Raw genomic sequence first — 25,310 nt, 5'->3', positions numbered from 1 at the left:
TTGTCCCTTCCAAAGACTTTAGGGGCCCGTTTGATGGGCGGGATGAAATTTCTCCCTCTTCCAATCTGAGGCCCTGTTTGATGGGCTGAAAGAATTTACCATGGTAAATTTAACCTTGTTTGATGCACATGAAGAATTTAACGTGCTAAATTTAACCATGTTTGATGCATAGGAAGAATTTAACGTTAAATATTGTTTTTTTTGTGTCTTCTCCTCTCCAAATCTGACTAGGGAAGAAATTGGATGATGATCTTCCAAAACAACAAAATGAAACTAGAATTAAGATTTTCAATTTTTCATTCTAATTCCAAATGAAGTATGAAATGTAACAATTTGCTCGGTTCAAATGATTTTCTGTCAACAAAAGGACAATATAGGACAGATGAAAAAGATACCATAATTTTCTTCATAGGCGCACATAACAGAATAATTAGTAATTTCAATAGGAAAAAGACACAGAATAAAAGAATTCATACTTTACAATGAATATTGGGTAATTAAATTATTGAGCACTTCTCCAAGCACAAAGGGTAGGTGGGCATACCGCTGGTGTAGCTCTGTGACGGGTAAGTGAAAAAGGATAAGTTGGGGGCTGGCTTCCTCTCTGTAAAACTTCGTTCACGGGAGGCCTAGTTTCAGAAATTTGAAGCGTAAGTCAGCAAGGCATAAGGCATTGCAAAATATATCTTGGCGACAGAAGAATGAACATACTCATTAAAAACAAATAGATCACAAGAGAATAAACACACATATCAAATGCAAGGCCTCATTAACTATAGTCCATTCTATTAACAACAATAAGAAGAGATGACAATACTATGACTGGAAGACATGAGGTTCGGATGGAAGACCCAACATAGCTTTGGACAACACCAACAGGTGGCTGTTGATATCTCGAATTCGTAACAGTTATTGCTACTTCGAGGCAATTGTGTGTGTTGTCTAAGCCTGTGCGAGAGAGTGCCCTAGAAAACATGTGAATCAAGAATCATGAACAGCATGAATAGGAACATGGAAAACCATGCTTCCTTCCTTAAACATCGCCCTAAGCACAGCCAAGGCACTCTTAAGTCTTAACTCTAAACCGAGGCAGCAAAAACGCTTAACTTGTCATGATCGAAGTACAGACAAAGCGTGAAACAATCAGATGAAATATCTTCTACTTCCATTTAAAATCCATATTGTCGAAGAACAAAGAAATACTTCAATCACAGGTTCTGCAAGGTACAAACAACATCGAACTCTCTTTCCAACTCATGTTTCAGTTAACCCAGCAGCTGTTAGGCACAAAACCTCGAGTACAGTAGAAAAAGGAACCAACTACATAAGAAATTGCGTTAACCCAGAGTGTGAACCACTCGAAATTAACCCCCCAATGCCCCAGGATTTCCCAAGGTTTTAATAATATAAGAAATGAGATTGAGAAACTATCTGCCTACAAATGTCAGAAGTATTAATCAGTTCCCAATGCGCTGATTATTAGTCGGATGCTCGCATGAATTTATCAAACACAAAACAGGCCATCTGCTGATCGCAGCTGTAATCCAAAAAAACGAGAGGCCACAGCAGAAGGTATGACTAACAGCTGACGGCGACGAAACAAAACCAGAATAAGAAAGAAAATGAAGTTCAGTATAAAAAATGAAGGAGGAGGGGGAGCAACAACAGTTCAGGGAGGCCAGACATCATGGCAATGAAGCGAACATGGCATTCAAAAGCTAATAAACTATGGAATCTATAGGCAACGAGAGCAATAGAAGCATCAACAACAGAGAAAGGGAGACAACGAGATCAATGTGTAAAAACAGAGAAAAAATCGATTTGGGCGTTTTTGAAAGGGACAGAGCAAGAAAAATGGAGAAACTGTTACTTGAGAGCAGGGACTGTGGCGTTGGCGAACCAGCGGAGGAGCGGAGCGGCGAGCAAGAGAGAAAGGGAGAAAGGGAACCGGCAGACACCTCTGGTACGATGGTGAGAAGGCTACGGCGAGGGAGAAGGAGCAGCAGAGGGAGGAAGAGCGGTGAAGAAGCAAACATGTCGAGCGGGAGGAAGAGGGGTGAAAAAGGAAACATGTCGAGCAGGTGAAACTTCACCCGCTCCCATTTACGTCAAACGGGTGAACTTTGATCCTGTTTGTTACGTTTTTAGTAAAATTTCATTCGTTCGTACATTTTTCAACCGTTCCTTTCAATTTATCCCGTCCATCAAACGGGCCTTAGGTCTTGCTTTTGAAAGTTAGGTTTCACGTAGCATGACTTTACCATTGAGCAGTTTTTGGGCTGAGCAAGAGGTATTAATTCCACTGCTCAAAAAAAAGCCTAAAAACTCCCTCATTTCCCCTACCTTCGAGGTCCTGACGGTGCACCTTTAATTTGCAAAATCTTACTTGTGTTCAGACAACCTTTGGTTTTTTCTTTAGGGCCAACTTCGTTTTATTATTATTATTATTTCTTTTTATGTAAAAGATGCATCTTGATTTCCTAATGTGTCACGTTTCTTTGACGAGTTTGGTTTTTCCTTGATCATCAATTTGCCAAAACCTCACAACGGGACTAACACATGCTTGTATTTAACCATATTATTTTGATGTATATATATACATACATATCCTTGAGCCATAAGTTCTTGGTATTTTAATTGTAAAATCAAAATGATTTAGCTATTCAATATAAGCATGAAGCATCATTCGGGATATGCCAATGATAACAAATGTTACGCATAAATTTACCATAAAAAATGAATCTTAGCTATAGTCAATGTTAATTAAAATGAATTGGACTTTGATGAACGACAACGATTTCTGTGTCCTGCTGGAACACAGAAAAGCCTATTACTACAGTTTAAAGTCAAGGGTATTTCGGTCATTAATTTGGCTTACTTTTCTTTTTCTTCTTTTTTTTACCTACACCATTTTTATGTACCATAACAGATGACATACTCTGATGATAAATTTCAGAAGTGCAGGATGAGGAACACGTCAACTTCCCCAAGCTAGCAGACAAGGCGGACCTACAAAGCTTTTGTAGTACTCATCTTTAAACAGCTTTCCTGACTAAAGTTGGATGAGTCCAAACGAAAAATCTTTAAGAGCTTTGATGCACATGGCGATGGGCCATCATTTGAATGAAATTAAAAGCACCAGTAAATTTTATTTGTCAAAGCATTCACCTGTTGAGTAACATAATAGTTGCCAACTGTTTGGCGGTAGGGATACTATGTGAGTGTACTACGAATTTAATAACATAATAGTTGTCAACTGTTTTGAATTCAATAATTCAAAAAGTAACTTCCTAAGAAATTTATGAGTATATCTAAATTTTAGCATCGATAAGAAAAAAATCACCTAATAGTTTCATATATTAATAATGTAAAAAGTAGCAATCTTTTACATTTACGAAATAAATTTGTAGTGATGTCAATATATCCCATTTGGATGAGATGTCTGATCAAGATTTTTTGAAAAAAAATTGATTTTTCAAAAATCTTTATTGGGGAAAATTTTAAATGATGCTAATAAAGGCAAACTCGGGGTGAAACGAGGAACTTTTCACTGAAGGTGCCAAATTATGTTTTCAAAATTTTAACAAGGGGACAAGGTCTCTGCTGGCCCCTTTGGCTCCAACCCTATGACCAACTACCAAGTTAATTGCTTTCTTTATTGATCCCAATAATGGCCAACTGCTAACCTAGCTGTCTTATTTAATTATGTCAATGATCCCAATTTAATGGTGCCAATATGTGCCAACTGCTACCAATTAATGGTGCCAATATGTGCCAACTGCTACCAAGCTAGTTGTTTTCTTCAATGATGCCAACAATAGCTGTTTAGCGAGGGTAGATAGTCGGTTGATGCTTCAATGATGCCAACAATAGCTGTTTAGCGAGGGTAGATAGTCGGTTGATGCTTCATTGCCGATAACGGGTGTGATGATTATTCATTTATTTTGTTTTGATGTTTTAAAAAACTAATGTTGATACTGAAGGGCAAATTTATAATTTGGGCTTTTAAAATGAGGCTTTCTGAGAGTTTCATGGAAAAATTGAAGGCTTATTTGTGGTAGTTCAAAGTTCAAAGGTTGTGTGTGGGACTTTTTGTCATTGGCCAAAGGATGGGTGTTCAGTTGTAAACTTTTCTAAATTTAATTGCAGAATTAATGTTAAATTCGGAGTTTACAACTTTTCTAAATTTAATTACAGAATTAATGTTAAATTCGGAGTTAATAGGATGGATTTGTCAATGCGGAAATACTTATGAAAGGCCCACAAAAGAGATAAATTTAAAATTTTCGGCAATCCATAAATACAGATACGCCAATCTAATGGAACCTCAAGAAATTGTGTGTTCTTAATACCATATATGGAAAACAAAAGTAATCAAGAATTAGGGAGAAAAAAAAAGTCAGTAAAAGACAGTTTTTTGGAGTTCGTTTGTAAATAAAAAATAATTTACGGAATGCATAGTCGATACCAAATCTTCATATATTGTTCAAAAAGAAAAAGAAAAGGAAAACTCAAGCTGATCCTTTTCCTTCATGGAACTTTTTAAAGTTTTAAATATTATGTATGTTTCTTTTATGGGCAAATATGTTTCTTACCACTGATGAGGAAAGACAAACTTAGCTCGTTTTTGTTTTTTTAAACAATGAAAATACTTGGTATTATCCCTTTACTAATATATAACTTTCCCCAAAAGAAAGGCGGCTTTCCTTAGAAAATTTAATTTCAAAAGTTAATATAAAATGACAAAGTGAAATAGGATGAATTTGACAATGCAATAATGTGGTGGTACTCGGAAAAAACAAAACCCATAAAAAAACCCATAATGAAATTGTTTGTCAAGACTTAGATCTGACTTTGGCTTTCACCAATAATGAATGAACATGGACTTAAGTGGTGGGTGGACCCAATAAATACCGACCTTCATCTGAACCTTCCGGGATACATCGGGCACCTTCGTCTGAACCTTCAACAAACATCGAGTGGAAGAAGCCACCTTGAGATATGAAGATCTGAGAATGTGTGCCCTCCCAAAATACATTTGAGTCTCTGCCCCTGTTTCCTTCCTAAAGATCTCAAGCCTCCTTCACCTCCGAAAGCAAAAAAAACTTCCTTTCCTGTTAGATACTTGGAAGATCTGGAGCGTTGCATCTCCTACATATCCTTCTACACACTCATTGACAACCCAATTACCTCATGCGTATCTCTTCTGTCTTAGTTGTCTTCCTCATCCGAACGAGCATCAGTCCCAAGTGTCGGACCGAGAGGCCAAGGAGAAGCAGCTGAGGGAAGGAGGACAGGAAAAGCAGGAGCTGATCCGACGCAGAAAGGCGAGGGGAGCATGTGCTGGCCAGGTGAATGCCGAAGCGCAAGGTAAAGGTGATCCACGGTACTAACATCGCCTAAGAGGAGAGGCCAGACGAATTAATACTATTGATTTCTCTGTTTCCACTTCACTTTTTGGCATTGTGGAGCCAGTTTAAGAGTTATGAAAAGATCAAGCTTACCCCGATATTCCGACCGGTCGGATTATGAGGATGCTGAGGAAGCACCTTCTTCATCGTCCACGCCACCAGTGAGGGAAGATGGTTTCCAATATGATGTGTTTCTGAGCTTTAGGGGACCGGACACTCGCAACCGCTTCACCGGCCATCTCTATCAAGCCTTGGAAGACAAGGGCATCCACACTTTCATTGACAGTGAGGAGTTGGAGAAGGGACAGAGGGTGGATGAGCTATTTGGGTACATAGAGAAATCCTAAATATTTGTGCCCATCTTCTCCAAAAGCTATGCAGATTCAAAGTGGTGTTTGAAAGAAATAACCAAGATGGTGGAGTGCAAGAGACTCATCATACCAGTCTTCTTTGATGTTGAGCCAAGAGACGTCCGTGGTCAATCTGGCCCTTTTGAACCAGCATTCACAAGATATGGTAAAAATGATATAACAGACAAGGAGGAGGTGAGGAAATGGAGAAATGCTTTGACAGAAGCAGGGGAAGTCTCAGGGTATACCTTGGCCAATACTTGTATGTAAGTAGCGTAGTTCCTACATCGTTCTCTAATTATTCGGCACAAAACTTTGTAAATTAATTGAAAATTCGACCTTTTTTTATACGATAAACCACATGGGTGGAATGACATATATATATATATATATATATATATATATATATGTAGGAGAGATAGATAGAGTATTTCATTAGGCTTTAGTAGCGGGCGTAAACTTTTGAATCCATGGCAGAAAACCGTCAATGGTTGTAGGGTTGAATAATATGTTTTTTCTGGGTTACATAGTGAAAACCAGGGATAACTTGTGTGTTGCTTCGAAGGTCATCTGATTGTGTCAACCTAACTGCCCAGATTGTGAGATTTAAATCAAAATGTACACATAATTGAGAGTCACGAATTCCACTCATTTACAGTTTTCTTTAACCAACTACAAAGAAATGATTCCTCTGTTTACAAAATATGAACTGACTTAAGAATTATACATTTCATGCTTGAATTAAGCTTTATGTGCTTAGAAACTCAAAGCATTGATTGCAACGAGTCATAACTTTGACTTGCATTCTTTTGGCCTTTTGGCAGAGTCGAGGCGACTGAGATCAAAAAAATTGTGACGAGGATCTTGGAAGAAGTAAACAGGGCCCCTCTATTTATTGGAGCCACACATCCAATAGGTCTAGATTCTAGAATTGCAGAGTTGGTGGAGGTGCTGGATGTTGAAGCCCATAATGATGTCAAAATGGTTGGGATCCATGGAATGGGTGGGATCGGCAAGACGACTCTTGCCAGGGCTGTCTATAACAAACTCTTTCTGCATTTTGATGCTTGTAGCTTCATTTCAGACGTTAGAGAAGCAGCAAAACAGTCCAAACTCGTTTCCCTCCAAGAACAGCTGCTTCGTGATGTTCTCAAGGATGAAAAGGTGAAAGTAAATGACACTGCTCATGGAACTGGCATGATCATGGATCGAATTAAGCATAAGAAGGTTCTGCTAGTTCTTGACGACGTTGATAGCGAATCACAGCTCGGTGCATTGGTCGGCAGCGTGGATCATTTTCAGCCTGGGTCAAGAATCATCATTACTACTAGAGACATGCAGGTGTTGATTGAGCCACCAACACTAAGAGTGGAAAATGTGTATGAGATTAAGAAGCTCGATTTTGCCCAATCGCTTCAGCTTTTCAGTTGGCATGCATTTGGGAAAGAGGAGCCACCCGCTGAATTTGCAAAGATATCAAAGGAAGTTGCAGCTACTGCTTCTGGGCTGCCACTAGCCCTCAAAATATTTGGTAGACATTTCTTGTGCCAGAAAACAAACAAACTACGAGAAGCCATGTTGCAAAAGTTGAAGAAAGTTCAAGACAAAGATATCCATGAGAAGTTGAAGATAAGTTTTGATGCCCTTGATAATGAAGAAAGAATTGTATTTTTGGACATAGCATGCTTCTTTATCGGTCAAAAAAGAAGTTTTGCTACTTTCATGTGGAAAGAACGCGGGTTCTTCCCAGACCTAACAATTGAAGTCTTAAAGCACAAGTGTCTGGTCAATATAAATAAAGATACGGGAAAGTTTGAAATGCATGACTCTATCCGAGACATGGGAAGAAAAATTGTGGAAGATGAAAGCCCAAATCCAGAAAACCGTAGCAGGTTGTGGCAGAAAGATGACATACTAAAAGTATTGCGAGAAAAGAAGGTAGATTACTGGATCTATCACTTTAATGGTTATTTCTGGTATTATTATTAGTAGCTTAGTTTGCTCTAGCTTCTTTCTAATGAGTAATTTTATATAGTGGTGGTTCCATTAGAGTACCTTATGCCTTCCCATATAAGAAAACAAGCTGTTAGTAAAATGTGGATCTGCCATGGTTTGAAAAGTAGAGTTGCTAGCTGGTATGCCTGGGGGGTGCCCTACAGATCTGCTTTTGAATTATAAGACTCGTATTTCCCAAAGTTATAGTAGAAATTAATTTCTTTTAATTGTCATCAAACTTGTAATGCAGGGAACAGAAAAAATTGAAGCCATCAATCTCTCTTGTGAACAGCGTTCAACACCATATGTGAACGCAAAGTTTTTTGAGGGAATGTCTCAGCTTAAAATGCTTCAGCTGTGGAACGTGAGATTGGAAGGTAAATATAGAGATTTTCCTCGGACGCTCAGATATTTGCGTTGGAATTCACAGGACTTGCATTGCCTTCCTGACGAGCTTTCTCTTGAGGATATTGTGGTTCTCGACTTATCTTGGTCTTATAATATGCATCAAGTATGGCATCAGCAAAGACAAGGATCTGGATCCACCAAGGTAAATGAAAATCCTTTAGCACGTATATGTCTATTTTCAGTTTTGTTTATTTGTTTTGCCATTTTTATTGGCGAGATGGTATTATACAGACCAGCATTAATTATCAATGTTGTGGTCCTTTACATGCATTATATCGACCATGAAAGGAGTTAGACACTTAAATAATTTGTTTATATTCTATGAAACAAATGCTTATTAATATTTTTTTTTATTTTTAAATAGAAAAATAGAGAAAAAGGCCAATACAGGTAACCACTTATTAGTGTTATGTGTCTTTTTTCTGAGTCTTCTAGAAATTGTGATCGACAAGATTGATGCAAATCACTTATAATATGTTGCACTAAGTAACTTACATCTCTAGGATGATGCTTATGGCGTTCACTTTGACAAGGCCTTTTTTTTCTTTTTCTTTTTTTTTTCCTTAGGTCTTTAGCCAATTAAAAGTACTAAATCTCAGTGGATGTAGACGTCTCACCATCTGTCCAGATTTTACGGGCATGCCACATATAGAGGAATTGTACCTTGAATATTGTGATGCGTTCACTGAACTTCATCCATCCATTTGGCGATTCACCTCACTGAAAGTGCTTGATCTCAGTGGCTGTGAAATTACAGCTTTGCCATCACAACCGAGTGATTCTAAGTCATTGAAGCAACCCTTGCTTGACCGATTAAAAGTCTTAAATCTCGCTTTTTGTCTGAACCTTACCACCTGTCCAGATTTTTCGTTCATGCCATATATAGAGGAATTGGATTTTAGTAATTGTGAGAAGTTGACTGAACTCCATCGTTCTATTTGGAATCTCAAACGCCTAACTCGCTTGTCTTTGAGGTACTGTGAATCACTCGAAGAAGGGTTTGAAGAAGTTTGGCAGCTGACGTCCCTCGAAAAACTTGACCTCAGTTTCTGTGAAAGAATTACATTACCGTCGAGGGATTCCAGTTCATTAAATCAGCTCTTGGACAAATTGAAAATTCTACATCTTCGTAATTGTGGTAACCTCACCCTCTGTCCAAATTTTACGGGGATGCCTCATCTACAGGAATTGGATTTTGAAGGTTGCAAGAACTTGAATGAACTTGATCCATCCATTGGGCATCTGAAGAGAGTGACTCACTTGTCTTTGAAGGGATGCAACTCACTGAAGGAGCTGCCTGTAGAGGTTTGGCAGTTGACATCGCTTGAGGAGCTTGACGTCAGCGAGTGCTATGGAATTACAGCTTTGCCATCACAGTTGATGAAGTCCATGCTTGGCAAGCTAAAAGCCCTAAGTCTCAAGGATTGTCCGAACCTCACCAGATCTCCAAATTTTACTTGCACGCCAAATATAGAGAAATTGAATTTTGGATGTTGTTTTAATATGACTAACCTTCATCCATCTATTGGGCAACTCAAGAGCTTGACTTATTTGTCTTTGTGGGGGTGCCAATCACTAAAAGAACTGCCTGAAGGAGTTTGGCAGTTGACATCGCTTGAGGAGCTTGACCTCAGCCAGTGCTATCAAATTACAGCTTTGCCATCACAGTTGAAGAAGCCCATGCTTGGCAAACTAAAAGCCCTAAGTCTCAAGGATTGTCGGAACCTCATCAGATCTCCAAATTTTACAAGCATGCCACATTTAAAGAAATTGCTTTTTGACGGTTGTGTTAAGTTGACTGAACTTCATCCATCTATTGGGCATCTCAAGAGCTTGACTCACCTATCTTTGTGGAGTTGCGAATCACTAAAAGAACTGCCTGAAGGAGTTTGGCAGTTGACATCGCTTGAGGAGCTTAACCTCAGCGGGTGCTATCAAATTACAGCTTTGCCATCACAGTTGAAGCAGCCCATGCTTGGCAAACTTAAAGCCCTATGTCTCCTTAATTGTCCAAACCTCACCATATCTCCAAATTTTACAAGCATGCCACATATAGAGAAATTGCTTTTTGACGGTTGTGTTAAGTTGATTCAACTTTGTCCATCTATTGGGCATCTCAGGAGGTTGACTCACCTGTCTTTGAGGAAATGTGAATCACTGAAGGAACTGCCTGTAGAGGTTTGGCACTTGACATCGCTTGAGGAGCTTGACCTCTGTTCCTGCAAGAACCTTACAGTCCGTGCAGACTTTACGTGCATGCCACATATAGAGAAATTGGATTTTAGTCATTGTGAGAAGTTGACTGAACTTCATCCATCTATTGGGCATCTCAAGAGCTTGACTCACTTGTCGTTGAAGGAATGCAAATCACTAAAGGAACTGCCTAAAGACGTTTGGCAATTGACCTCACTCGAAAATCTTGACCTCGGTTACTGCTGTAAAATTGCTACTTTGCCATCAGAATTGGGAAACTTGAAGCGTTTCAAGCAGCTCTTCCTTGATGGCACCATCATAACAGCTTTGCCTGAATCCATGAGACACTTGAAGCAACTGAAGCATTTGTCTCTCAACGAGTGTCGCTTCTTGAAAGAAATACCTGAATGGATTCGTTCATGTATCAGTCTTGAACAACTAGAAGCTAAAAATTGTGAAAGTCTTGCTTCTTTTCCCAACGTGCTTGGCGACCTGAGGAGTTTGCGCTATCTTAATTTGAGTGGGACAGCTATTGAAAAATTACCGAGCTCCATTCACTCACTAATGCAATTTTACCAATTATCAATCATTGGTTGCAAAAGGCTTAAATTCTTGCCTCAGTTACCCCGTTCTATCCACAGTGTTTATGCGAAAGGTTGCTGTGAAATGGAAGAGATAGCAGATGTTTCACAGGCAATTGATTTAAGGGAATTGGACCTAACCGGCTGCCAAAAGCTTGTGGATGTTCCTGGTGTTGAGCTGTTGAGATGCTTAATGAGGCTGAAGCTTGAAGGATGTAGAAGCCTTTCCAACTCTTTCAAAAAAAGAGTACAGGTAATTAAATATCATTTTAACGACTAGGTTTTGTTTCTTGTCCATTCGCTAGCTAGGCTCCCCTTAATTTGTCGTAACTTGTTACTGTTATAAAATTATTGGTCAGTCAATAATTTGAAATGCAGGGGAATGGAAAAACTAAATAATTCAATTTTGTGTAGGGAGTACTCCGCGTGGTTGAATTAGGTCCTTTGCAATTTCATTTCCCATAGATAAAGATGGCCACTGCAAATTTATTATATCTCTTCGCTCCATTTTTCAGGAGGCACACTTTCCAAATTTGATGGTGCAGTTGACCATACCTGGAAGCATGGAAGAATCGTGAGATGCTCGATCTCACTCATGTAGTGGGCATTTGGCAGCTTGAGTTGGGCTGGATCCCCTCCATGGGGAGGATCCCAATCCAAGTGAAGAAGAAAACTTTACGGAGGTCGATGATTTATTGGTTGAGATTTCTTGAGGTGGAGGGTGTTGTCCCACTTATTTGAGGTAACAAGAGAGGCTGTTTGAGAGATCAGGAAGCTTTCATTTCGTGCTTGAGGTTTTTCTTTTTTTCTTTTTTCCTGCTTTGTAAAGATTGGAGCAAGAGACAAAAGGTTTTTTGTTGGGATATATATATAATCACTTGATTATTTTAATGCATTTGGGAATTAAGCTTCGGGCACATATTTTGCCAACTTAGTTTTTAAATCAGCTCTTCGGTTGGTTATTTTAATGCATTTGGGAATTAACCTTCGGGAAGATACTTTGCCAACTTAGTTATTAAATATTTTCCACCATTCCCACCAGTGAAGCTATTCAATACCAATATTAATCTAGTTTGTAATGGTCTGAGGTTGGTAAAAAGAGGCAATGTTGAGTAATTTTAGAATCTTTTATACTTTTTAGTCTTTTTACCTTTTTATAATATTTTTTTACTTTTTTTTAGCATTCATCTTTCACTTCATCAGAGCTATTTTGCACAAATTCAAACGCACGAACTGGCACCAAAGACAAATGAAATTCTTGTAAGGATTCAAAAATTTTGAAATCACTTTCTGAAGATGCCGGTTTATTTTATTTTTATTTTTATTTTGGTTTAGAATAAAACAAAACCTATCACCAGAAATGAATGCAGTGACATTGATGTTCAACCCTACCTACATAAATTCGGTGACAAATTACAGGATAATTTCACCGCTTTTTTATTTTAATTAGGGTTAGTTTTTAAAGCACCAACAAAGGTGACTGTCATGATCGCCTTCTTCGTCGATCTTTAAATATTGCACAAAAAGACTCCAAAACTCACCTCGAAAACTTGACCCACCTAACACAAGGAGACTAGCAGTCTGCGACGTCCTGTGTCTGCCGTCGGGCCCTTCAGAGCCCCCAGCCTCTACTGAGAGCCTTGTGAGAAAAAGTGAGGATGAGTTTAATTTCTTCAAAATTCGGTCCAAGTAATAGAGAATGGGAGAGGATGCGTGGAGCCAGCAGAGAAATTGAACCTCAGCTGGAACACACAGGGAGCAATTTCTGTGAAACAGAAAAAAAAAAGGAAAAAGAAATTGCAGACTGCGCGTGTTTCACATTGAAAAGGGAGAAATTTCCTCAGAAAAGAATGCATACTCTCTACCAAATGAACTGTATATTTAATAATTAAATATTATTTTAAACCATCTAAAATTAATCATGAAGATGGCAGGGCTTATTTTTTAATTTTAAGTGGTCTTCGACTTATTTTTTAAATCTTACTTAATTTTTTTTTTGTAAAATATATATTTTTTCTCTGATCTCCAGCTAGTACAAGCAACCAAAAGGACAATTAAAAGCTAACTGCATTTCCTTCTTCTGGTTCAACTAATTAATTTCAAACCATGTGAACTCTATGAACTTCCTTTTCAAAAGAAGTATTATCCGCTTTATCACAGCAGATATAATCCAGCAGAACTCAGTCCATTGAGCTAACGAGGTTGAACTTGATCTGAGGTTGAAAGCGGTAATAAATAAATAAATAAATAAAATGTACAGAACAATACTTGGAATAACCTGCGTAGCTAAGAGATTGCCTGTTTCCAGCTTGCCAATATGAAAAAAGAAAAGCGAGAGAGAATAAATGGCCAGAAATTTAATCGAAGGTAAAATTATTCCGGTTTGACTCTGCAACTGGCGCTTGGGTAAAATTTATCTGGTAAAGATTATCTGTAAAAGATTTGGTGTAGTTTTTTTGTAGGTAAATTCTGCAGTGTCTACTGTCTGAGTGTTGACGGGTTTGGATGATTCATCGGCCGAGACTGACGACCAGACTTGACCATAATAAAATCAAAAGCATTTTCATTTACAGTCCAAATTTTCCGTTATAATCCAAAACGTACTCGTTTTTCTACTTTTTCTACTTTACTGGTCGTAGGTTTACCAATAACAGTCAAGTGATAAAAGATTTTTCATTTTAAAACAACGTGATATTTTGTGTCCTATACTACACCTGCCATATTATACTGTACCTTTATCTAAAGAACCCTTAGAAGAGAATGAAAAAAACACTTACTTTGTTGGCCGACGTCTGTCGCTGCCAGTCAACAAAGCTCTCCACTGCATCCATGAGGTATGAAGGTAAGGAAGAAGGAGGAAGAGGTGTCAGTGAAGGTGTCTGATGAAAATGAGTTTATTCAGGGTGGTTTGGGTCAGTTTTGACTCAAAACCAATACAAACCACCAATACAAACCGTACCAATGCATACCATCGTATCTGTATCGGTGTACCGCCATACCATACAGGTACGTGGGTTGTCCAAGTACCCATGTGAGATAGGTGGTAGCTAAATTCATGAGACAACTCAGGCAATTCCCTATCTATCTCTAAATGTTCAGCAGCAGCAAGAATTTAGGACTAGTGGAGAGTTGTTTGAGGTGTCCCGAACAGTGATAATTGTTAGGTTCTAATTTGCTTGTCTGGTATCTATCATTGTGTGTGTGAGTTTTAATGTCTATATCTTTGTATGTTCTTTTTCGTTTTGTTTAGTTGACTGAATTGCGGCAATCTGTTTATTAGTGATGGTGAAGTGGACAATGGTAGCATGTGCTCTTGATGGCCTGCCAATGGCTAAGTTACTGGACGATGGACGTGAATTAATGATGTTGAATTTTATAAGCATCAGGCAAAGTCTTTGTTACAGAATCTGTCAAATAGCCAACCTGAATCAGAAATGACCAAAATATTGATATGATGCTTTTATTGATGAAAATGAGAAGTAAGCAGACCTGACATGTGCAAAACATAGAACTTTTTGGGCGCCAAACATGCAAGTTGCGTGTTAGGGATGAGTTAAATAACCAACCTAATCATGACATTAAAAGGAGACGCCTCTTTAAGAGCAAAAATATAACTCTCTTTGAAGAACAACAAAATAATAATAATAAATAAAAATAAAAATACATCCATGTTTCCTCCAAAGTGCCCAAAATTACGGTTGCACAACATACGAGTGGGTAGTCGACCTCCAACTCCCACACCCGATCTCTCCACTTAAAATTTTACACTATCTTTTAACTACATACATCTGCACATATATTGAGCTTGGCTTTTATATCAAAGTGTGACAATTTAGATCAAAATTGATCAGAAGCCTGGTCAGCTAATCGTTACTAACAACAAATACTAACGCAATTTGCGCATTAGTAAATGTAGATTTTCCTTGTAGTGACAGCTTCTTAGCGTCCATATGTTACTTATGGAAACGAGCTCAAGAAAATGCGGATAATTTGTTCTTCTAGTGCCAGAGTCGCCCAATCCATATGGAAGATCACTCTAAGTAAGTTTGGAAGACATGAGTCCTTCCTGCGCACTTGTTGCAGAGTTTCCACCTTTGGCACATATGGAAGCTCAGGAAGCATCACAAGCACTAAAAAAATTGCAGAGACCCAAGGTCAATTCCTTGGCCAACCTACAGTGAGGCTGTGGTCCACTTGCCACCGCCACGTTGCTGTCGTCGAGTTGTACTCCATGGCTTCCACCAACAAAGAAATGAGGAAGATGGAGCCGAGTTCCTTCTCATCCCTCCAAAAAATCAGACTTCCTCAATCTGAACCTTCCGAGAAATATCAGGAGGCTTCAAGAGCAAGGCATGTGGCACCTCCATTTGAACCTTCCGAGAAGGCACCTCTTCCTTTCAGTTATCCAATATTTTCTCTGTTATATATATATATATATATATATATATGGGTAATGGGATCTCTTACAGATTCTTTCAGATATGAAGATATGAGACCGAGTGCCCTTCCAAACAAGTTTTGAGAAAAATCTCAAGCCTCCTTCACCTCAAAAAAAAAAAAAAGAATCCCTTCCTGTAGACACTTGGAGGATCTTGGACCGCTGCATCTCTTCTACATATCCAAGAAAATTCACAAACCAATAACCACATGCGTATCTCTTTATGATTCTTTCTACCAACTTTGATTTTTTTTTCGATAAAAATGTTAAATACTATGTAGTTTTCTTTATTAGGGAAAATTTGTTCGTTACTATTGATGATGGGCGGCAAACATCTACTTTCAACCAATGTCAAACGACCTCTTTTGCATAAGGAAATACTAAATATAAGATTAATTACATATTTAACTCTTTAAAGTCAAAATAAACTTTTTAAAAATAAAAAAAAGACCTATTCAAAAAAGAGCATCGCCTCTACCTGCAAGGGGTGAAAAGCAGCATAGTTTGACTCCACTTATAATTTCTGGTAGTTCTTAAATCAGTTGGAAAACAACAAGATGTTTAATTTTTGTTTTGCGTGCCTCTAAGTTTGTTCGAAAACTAGATGTAAGCGTAGGAAAAAATGTGCAACGATGATTCCAAAGCAAAATTCTCAGGATTTTCGGTCAGTTTTTAATTCATTCTGTACTGGAGGAGCCTTGGATCGGTTTAGAAGATTCTAAAACAAGATTTAGCAAAAAACATGCCTTGAAATCGATTGGATTTTCATCAAGATCATTGCTCTCTGTGCTGGATGTGCGCTTATTCTTTTCTGGTGGCAATTCAAGTGTTTTGATGCAAAATGTGAGTTTCCAACTTGATTAAATAGGTACATTCTAGGATTAAGTTTGGAATGACTGTAATCAATAATTGATGAACAAACAACAATAATTGTCTAGATTTTGGGGCAAAACCGAATACTGTTACTGCCAGTATATTTTTCTCGAATTCCCCAGAAAATTTTGAAATTTCTAGCATTAAATCAGTCCATTCTTGGTTGGTTTATCTCTACTTAGGAATGATTTCTAGTATTTTAGAATCAAGTTTCTTGAGTTTGGAGTTGATTTAGTTTAGAAATTTCCTTTTCTACAATCCCCTCTACGGATTGTATGGACAGCAAGGCGCCCTCAATCCAGGGTCAGGGCCTCAACATCTCTCGCCATAAATACAGATACGCCAATCTAATTGGAAACAAAAGTAACCAAGAATTAGAAAGAAAAAAAAGGTCCATAAAAGACTTTTTTGGTGTCCGTTCATAGTTAATAATTAATTCAGGGAATGCATAGTCGAAACCAAATCTTCATATATTGCCCAAAAAGAAAAAAAAAAAAGGAAAACTCAAGTTGATCCTTTTCCTTCATGGAATACTTTTAAGTTTTAAATATTATGTATGTTTCTTTTATGTTTCTTACGCTGATAAGGGAAGATAAACTTAGCTCGATGTTTTTTTTTTAAACAATGGAAATACTTGGGTATTGTCCTTTTTACTAATGTTTAAACTTTCCCCAAAAGATGGACGGCTTTCCTTAGAAAATTTAATTTCAATTTAATAGAAAAATCTAAACTGAAATAGGATGAATTTGACAATGCAATAATGTGGTGGTCCTAGAAAAAAACCCATAAAAGATTGTCTTGGTACAAACATTATCTGTAATGGGCGTCCACCAAGAATGAAGAAACAGGGACTTCAGTGGTCAGTACCGAGCGGCGTCCTGAGGAAGGCACTTGGCAGCTCCATCTGAACCTTCCGACAAACATCCAGCGGAAGAGCCGCCTCCACCTCTTCCTCTCAATATTTTCCTGCATAACATCGTGTTCCTTCAGATACGAAGATCGAGAATGAGTGGCCTCCCAAAATATTTTTGAGGCTAAGCCACTGCTTCCTTCCCAAAAATCTCAAGCCTCCTTCACCTTCGAAAGCAGGAAAACTTCCTTTCCTGTCAGATACTTGGAAGATCTGGAGCGTTGCATCTCTCCTACACACTCATTGACAACCCAATTACCTCATGCGTATCTCTTCTGTCTTAGTTGTCTTCCTCATCCGAACGAGCATCAGTCCCAAGTGTCGGACCGAGAGGCCAAGGAGAAGCAGCTGAGGGAAGGAGGACAGGAAAAGCAGGTGCTGAGTGGATGCAGAAGGGAAAGGCGAGCATGTGCTGGCCAGGTGAATGCCGAAACGCTAGCTAAAGGTGATCCCCGGTATTGACATCGCCTAAGAGGAGAGGCCAAACGAATTAATACTGTTGATTTCTCTGTTTCCACTTCACTCTTTGGCATTGTGGAGCCAGTTTAAGACTTATGAAAAGATCAAGGTCACCTCGATATTCCGACCGGTCTGTTTATGAGGATGCTGAAGAAGCACCTTCTTCATCGTCCACCCCACCAGTGAGGGAAGATGGTTTCCAGTATGATGTGTTTCTGAGCTTTAGGGGACCGGACACTCGCAACCGCTTCACCGGCCATCTCTATCAAGCATTGCAAGAAAAGGGCATCCACACTTTCATCGACAGTGAGAAGTTGGAGAAGGGTGAGAAGGTGGAAAAGCTATTTGGGTACATAGAGAGATCCAAAATATTTGTGCCCATCTTCTCCAAAGGCTATGCCGATTCAGAGTGGTGTTTGAAAGAAATAACCAAGATGGTGGAGTGCGAGAGGCTCATCATACCGATCTTCTTTGAAGTCGAGCCAAGAGATGTCCGTAGTCAATCTGGCCCTTTCGAACCAGCATTCACAAGATACGATGATAATTATATAACAAACAAGGAGGAGGTGAGGAAATGGAGAAATGCTCTGATAGAAGCAGGGAAAGTCTCAGGGTATAACTTGGCCAATACTGATGGGTAAGTAGGGTAGCTCCCCGTTCTCTGTTTATCTGTGTGCATGTGTGTGTGTGAGAGATAGAGAAAGACAAAGAGAGAGAGAGAGAGAGAGAGAGAGAGAAAGACAAAGAGAGAGAGAGAGAGAGAGAGAGAGAGAGAGATAGAGCATATTTTATCATAAACTTTTGAATTGATGGCAAAAAACCATCAATGGTTGTATGCTTGAATATATGTTCATTTTGGGTTAAAAGTTGAAATCCAGTGACAACTTGTGTTACTTAGAAGGTCGTCTGATCATGTTAATGTAACTGCCTAGATTGTGATTCCTCTCACTACAACTTTCCTTAACCAACTATACAGATGTGACAGTGAATCCCCTGTTTGCAAAATATGAATCATACATAATGCTTGAATTAAGCTTTAAGTGCTTAGAAACTCAAAACATTGATTGCAGCAAGTCATAAATTTGACTTGTATTCATTTGGCCTTTTGGCAGGTACGAGGCGAGGCTGATCAAACTAATCGTGAAGAGGATCTTGACAGAAGTAAACATGACCCCTCTATTTGTAGCTGAACATCGAGTAGGTCTAGATTCTCGTGTTGTAGAGTTGGTGGAGATGTTGAAGGTTGGATTCCAAAATGATGTCAAAATGGTTGGAATTCATGGAATGGGTGGAATTGGCAAGACGACTCTTGCTAGGGAAGTATATAACCAAATCTGTCCACATTTTGATGCTTTTAGCTTCATTTCAGGTGTCGGAGAAGCAGCAAAACAGTCCAAACTCGTTTCCCTCCAAGAACAGCTGCTTCGGGATGTGTTGAAGGATAAAAAAGTGAAAGTAAATGACACCGCCCATGGAACTGGCATGATCATGAAGCGAATTAAGAGTAAGAAGGTTCTGCTAGTCCTTGATGACATTGATAGCAAACCACAACTCGGTGCATTGGCCGGCAGCGTGGATTGGTTTTGTTCGGGGTCGAGAATCATCATTACTACTAGAAACAAGCAGGTGCTGATTGGGCCTTTAAGTGTGGAAAATGTGTATGAGCTTAAGTTGCTAGATGATAGCCAATCGCTTCAGCTTTTCTGTTGGCACGCATTTGGAAAAGAGGAGCCAGAAGCCGAAATTGTAGAGTTGTCAAAGGAAGTTGCAGCTACTGCTGCTGGGCTGCCACTAGCCCTTGAAATATTCGGTAGACATTTCTCTTGTCTGGGAACAAATAAACTGCGAGAAGACATGTTGAAAAAGTTGTTGAAAGATCACCACAAAGATATTCATGAGAGGATGAAGATAAGTTTTGATGCCCTTGAAAAAGAAGAAAAAATTATATTTTTGGACATAGCATGCTTCTTTATCGGTCAACAAAGAAGTTTTGCTACTTTCATTTGGAAAGAACGCGGGTTCTTCCCAGACCTAACAATTGAAGTCTTAATGCACAAGTGTCTAGTCAATTTTAATGAACATACAGGAGCGTTTGAAATGCATGACCATATTCGAGACATGGGAAGAAAAATTGTGGAAGATGAGAGCCCAAATCCAGAAAACCGTAGCAGGTTGTGGAAGAAAGATGACATACTAAACGTATTGCAAGAAGAAAAGGTAGATTACTGGATCTAGCTTAATTTGTTCTAGCTTCTTTCTAATGAGTAATTTTATATGCTGGTGGTTCCATTAGAGTACCTTATGCCTTACCGTAAAAGAAATCAAGATGTTGATGTGCCATGGTTTGAGAAGTAGAGTTGCTGGCCGGTATGCCTGGGGGATGCCCTATAGATCTGCCTCTGAATTATAAGACTCGTATTTCTCAAAGTAATAAAAGAAATTAATTTCTTTTAATTGTCATCAAATTTGTAATGCAGGGAACAGAAAAAGTTGAAGCAATAAATCTCTCTTGTGAACAACATTCAACACCATATGTGAACACAAAGTCTTGTGTGGGAATGTCTCAGCTTAAAATGCTTCAGTTGCGGAACGTGAGTTTGAAAGGTAAATATAAATATTTTCCTAGGACACTCAGATGGTTGCATTGGAATTCACAGGACTTGCGTTGCCTTCCTAACGAGCTTTCTCTTGAGAATATTGTGGTTCTCGACTTATCTTGGTCTTATAATATGCATCAAGTATGGCACCAGAAAAGGTCTGGATCCACCAAGGTAAATGAAAATCCTTTAGCACGTATATGTTTATTTTCAGTTTTTGTTTATTTGTTTTGTTTTTTTTTATTGGCGATATGGTATTATAGAGACCAACATTAATTATCAATGTTGTGGTCTTTTAAATGCATTATATCGACCATGAAAAGAGTTAGACACTTAAATTCCATCAAACAAATATTTATTAATATTTTTTTTATTTTTAAATAGAGAAAAAGGCCAATACAGGTAACCACTTATTAGTGTTACGTGTCGTTTTTCTGAGTCTTCTAGAAATTGTGATCGACAAGCTTGATGCAAATCACTTATGATATGTCACACATCCGTAGGTTGATGCTTATGGCGTTCGCTTTGACAAGGCTTTTTTTTTTTTCCTCCTTAGGTCTTTAGCCAATTAAAAGTACTAAGTCTGACAGGATGTGAAAACCTCACCATCTGCCCAGATTTTACGGGCATGCCACATATAGAGGAATTGTACCTTAAAGGTTGTATGGCGTTGACTGAACTTCATCCATCCATTTGGCGATTGACCTCACTCCAAGTGCTTGATCTCAGTCGTTGCTCTCAAATTACAGCTTTGCCATCACAACCGAGTGACTCTAAGTCATTGAAGCAGCCCTTGCTTGACCGATTAAAAGTCTTAAATCTCTCTTCTTGTTATAAGCTTACCACCTGTCCAGATTTTCTATGCATGCCATATATAGAGGAATTGGATTTTGGAAGTTGTGCAAATATGACTGAACTTCATCCATCTATTTGGAATCTCAAACGCCTAACTCGCTTGTCTTTGAGGGAATGTGAATCACTTGAAGAAGGGTTTGAAGAAGTTTGGCGACTGGTGTCGCTCGAAAAACTTGACCTCAGTTTGTGCGAAAGAATTACATTACCGTCGAGGGATTCCAGTTCATTAAATCAGCTCTTGGGCAAATTGAAAATCCTACATCTTCCTCATTGTTTGAGCCTCACCATCTGTCCAAATTTTACGAGGATGCCTCATCTAGAGGAATTGGATTTTGATGGTTGCATGGAATTGAATCAACTTGATCCATCCATTGGGCATCTGAAGAGACTCACTCACTTGTCTTTGGAGCGATGCCTCTCACTGAAGGAACTGCCTGTAGAGGTTTGGCAGTTGACATCGCTTGAAGAGCTTAAGCTCACTTGTCGCTCTGAAAATATAGCTTTGCCATCACAGTTGAAGCAGCCCATGCTTGGCAAACTAAAAGCCCTATATCTCCTTTTGTGTTGGAACCTCACCATATCTCCAAATTTCACAAGCATGCCACATCTACAGAAGCTGCATTTTGAAGATTGTGTGAAGTTTATTCAACTTTGTCCATCTATTGGGCATCTCAAGAGCTTGACTCACCTGTCTTTGAAGAAATGCACATCACTAAAGGAACTGCCTAAAGAAGTTTGGCAGTTGACATCCCTTGAGGAGCTTGACCTCAGCGAGTGCTATGGAATTACAGCTTTGCCATCACAGTTGAAGCGGCCCATGCTTAGCAAACTAAAAGTAATGAATCTTCGTTCCTGCAAGAGCCTTACAATCTGTCCAGTTTTTACATGCATGCCACATATAGAGAAATTGGATTTTAGTGATTGTCAGAAGTTGATTGAACTTGATCCATCTATTGGGCATCTCAAGAGCTTGACTCACTTGTCATTGAAGGAATGCAAATCACTAAAGGCACTGCCTAAAGAAGTTTGGCAATTGACCTCTATCAAAATACTTGAGCTCATTGGTTGCTATCAAATGACAACTTTTCCACTGTTTTGGGATTCAAAGTCATTAGAGCAGCTGTTCCCCCAAGAAGTTTCCAGATTGACCTCACAGGAAGAGCTTCACCTCAGCCTTTGCTCTCAATTTGCAACTTCGATATTAGAGTCGGTGGATTCAATGCCACTAAAGCTGCCCTTGCTTGGCAAGGTGAAAGTACTGAGTCTTGGTAATTGTCAGAACCTCCTCATGTGTCCAGATTTTACTACAATGCCACATCTAGAGGAATTAGATTTTGAAGCTTGTGGTAATATGATTGAACTTCATCCATCTATTGGGCGTCTCCAGAGCTTGACTCATTTGAATTTGAGGGGATGTGGATCATTAAATGAACTGACTAAAGACGCTTGGCAATTGACCTCACTCGAAAATCTTGACCTCCGTTATTGCTGTAAAATTGCAACTTTGCCATCAGAATTGGGAAACTCGGAGCGATTGAAGCAGCTCTTCCTTGATGGCACCATCATAACAGCTTTGCCTGAATCCATAAGACATTTGAAGCAACTGAACCATTTGTCTCTAAACAAGTGTTACTTGTTGAAAGAAATACCTGAAGGGATTCATTCATGTATAAGTCTCGAACAACTTGAAGCTAGAAACTGTGTAAGTCTTGCATCTTTGCCCAACGCACTTGGCAACCTGAGGAGTTTGAGGAATCTTGATTTGAGTTGGACAGCTATTGAAGAATTACCGAGCTCCATTCACTCGCTAATGCAATTTTACGAACTATCAATTGTTGGTTGCAAACGGCTTAAATTCTTGCCTCAGTTACCCCGTTCTATCCGCAGAGTTTATGCAGCAGATTGCTGTAAAATGGAAGAGATAGCAGATGTTTCAAAGGCAATTGATTTATGGGAATTGGACCTAACCGGCTGCCAAAAGCTTTTGGATGTTCCTGGTGTTGAGCAGCTGATATGTTTAAACGAACTGAAGCTTGGAGGATGTAGAAGCCTTTCCAACTCTTTCAAAAAAAGAGTACAGGTAATTAAAATATCATCTTAACGAGTACTCCCCTTAATTTGTAGCAACTTGTGACTGTTATCAAATTATTTGATCAGTCAATAATTTGAAATGCACGGGAATGGGAAAACTAAATAATTCGATTTTGTGTGGGGAGTACTCCGCGTGGTCCTTTGCAATTTCATTTCCCATAGATAAAGATAGCCACTGCAAATTTATTATATCTCTTTACTCCATTTTTCAGGAGGCAGACTTTCCAAGTTTGGTGGAGGAGTTGACCATCCCTGGAAGCGATGCACGATCTCACTCAAGTAGTTGGCATATGGGAAGCTTGAGTTGGGCTGGATCCCCTCCATGGGGAGGATCCAAATCCATGTTAGGAAGAAAACTTTACTTTTGGAATTAATTTTTGGAGGTGGAGGGTGTTGTCCCACTTATTTGCGGTAACAAGGGAGGTTGTTAGAGAGATCCGCATTTCTTGTTTGAGGTTTTTATTTTTTACTTTTTTTCTGCTTTGTAAAGATTGGAGCAAGAGACAAAAGGATAATTGTTGTGGATATATATATCCCAACAATTATTATTATTATTATTTGGTGTAGATATATATAATTGCTTAATACACTGAGTGTGCATATAACCAGCTTTAGATACTTACAAGTTACAAAAATATGGTCAACCAATTACGATTAAACTCCTTCTTGTTTTAAAGAAGGAAACGTGCCTAGGAGCACACGAACATTCAACAACAACATAACCTTTCAAATACAAAGGCATTATTTGATTCCTTCATATTTGAAAAATTCACATAAACATTGCTGGACCTGTGGTTCAGACTCTCTCTCTCTCTCTCTCTCTCTATATATATATATATATATATATATATATATAAGGCTGTGTTGATGATGGAAAAAGAGTTTCATAAAGTTGATATCTACATTGTCAAAAATTTTCCTATGTTCATATCTTTTTTCAACGTCAAGTTCAGTAGTTAGATCATACCATATGAATCGTACTAGATTTAATTAGTCTGAAATACATATTCTATCTTGTTGCTTTTAACATAAAACGGTGATTCAAATTTATGGTCGCCCAAATCTAAATTCAATCTAAGTGGATCTTTTGATTATTGATCAACCTTAAACTAGGTAAAGCTTTGGTATAATATTGAATTTTAGATCTAACTAAAACATACAATATACCAACTTTCAATATTTGTGCACAATGTGCACATCTCTTTTTTGCCTGACGAAAGATGGTTCTAAATCCAAACCATTTCCAAGGAATTAGTGATTGAATTCGTAAAACATTGTGCTTTTTTTACATTTGTCAAATTTTGAAGAAAACTATGTTTGAGATACGAACAATATTGTTGTCCTGTAAACATTGAAATTACACGAGGAATTGAGGAGTCGGCCAACTGATTTTTTGCCTAGGCAGCAGTTTATCTGGAACTGCCCAGCATAATTATTTTTTCCAAAGTGGGACGGGCTTTATAACTAGTTTTGATTTCTTTTTCCACCTGTTTTTCATTTCCTAATTGTCATAATCTTCAAGGGTGAAACCAGAAATTTTTCATCTGAATTATGGTTTCAAAATTTTGATAGAGGCCGAAATATTATTTTTCAAAATTTTTGTATGGGATAAATGAAATATTTTAAAATTCATATATAAAGCTTTAAAAATTTTCTTTTTTAGTGGGAGAGGAGTGTCCATGCCGGCCCCCATGGCTCCGCCACTTGGTAATCTTTGAATAAACTTTGCATTCTTCTCGCAGACAAATTGAACCTATTTAGGATGTAGTCTACGAAAAATAAAAACCTAGAATTTCAATCTCCAATCAATTTCGGTTGCGCCAATGAACACCCTAAGTTTGCAAGTTAAGACTTTTCAATTAGTATACACTTATAAAATCTCACATTGAAAATGAAATTAATTTAGTTTGGCTATTTATATCTCAGTTTTTCTCGGACTACCAATGATATTCATGTTTGTAACTTCAGGTGCTTCTTTTTAGCATTCAAAAGAAAAAAGAAAACCCAAATGAACATGCCATTGATCCCAACTTAACCCATTGAATATGTCTGGGGACACAATTTCATTACATCCACTTTCGAAAGAACTGAACTCTTGTTCCATTTCTGTTGACAAGGGCTAATAAGTTACGCTATGGAAACTAGATCC

At 38.4% G+C, this 25,310-nt stretch overlaps 1 protein-coding gene and 1 long non-coding RNA gene across 2 annotated transcripts; one reads left to right on the top strand and one right to left on the bottom strand.

The window, feature by feature from the left end:
• Positions 1–279: 279 nt before the first annotated feature.
• LOC126409781 (uncharacterized) lies at positions 280–2,101 on the bottom strand. The gene is made up of 2 exons (XR_007572489.1): positions 1,871–2,101; positions 280–629 (listed from the first exon to the last, which is right to left on the bottom strand). It is a non-coding gene; the product is annotated as an uncharacterized LOC126409781 (long non-coding RNA).
• Positions 2,102–5,690: 3,589 nt separating this feature from the next.
• LOC116249162 (uncharacterized) lies at positions 5,691–23,750 on the top strand. Its single transcript, XM_050076429.1, has 11 exons — positions 5,691–6,027; positions 6,586–7,699; positions 8,007–8,306; positions 8,732–11,191; positions 11,454–11,512; positions 17,444–17,614; positions 17,704–18,255; positions 18,731–19,835; positions 20,096–20,389; positions 20,772–23,150; positions 23,374–23,750. Exons 1-11 carry the CDS (start codon positions 5,825–5,827, stop codon positions 23,533–23,535), a joined length of 8,799 nt encoding a protein of 2,932 aa, XP_049932386.1. The 5' UTR covers positions 5,691–5,824; the 3' UTR covers positions 23,536–23,750.
• The last annotated feature ends 1,560 nt before the right edge of the window (positions 23,751–25,310 follow it).

Source organism: Nymphaea colorata, chromosome 2, assembly GCF_008831285.2.
Source record: "Nymphaea colorata isolate Beijing-Zhang1983 chromosome 2, ASM883128v2, whole genome shotgun sequence".
Classification (NCBI taxonomy): domain Eukaryota; kingdom Viridiplantae; phylum Streptophyta; class Magnoliopsida; order Nymphaeales; family Nymphaeaceae; genus Nymphaea; species Nymphaea colorata.
This window is presented reverse-complemented; position numbering and strand designations above follow the sequence as displayed.

Excerpts from the sequence above, each read along its gene's own strand:
- LOC116249162 (XM_050076429.1), top strand. The coding sequence starts at position 5,825 with ATGGTGGAGTGCAAGAGACTCATCATACCAGTCTTCTTTGATGTTGAG. Across the intron at positions 19,836-20,095 it reads ACGTATTGCAAGAAGAAAAG|GGAACAGAAAAAGTTGAAGC; the intron begins GTAGATTACTGG and ends TTTGTAATGCAG. Across the intron at positions 20,390-20,771 it reads AAAGGTCTGGATCCACCAAG|GTCTTTAGCCAATTAAAAGT; the intron begins GTAAATGAAAAT and ends TTTCCTCCTTAG.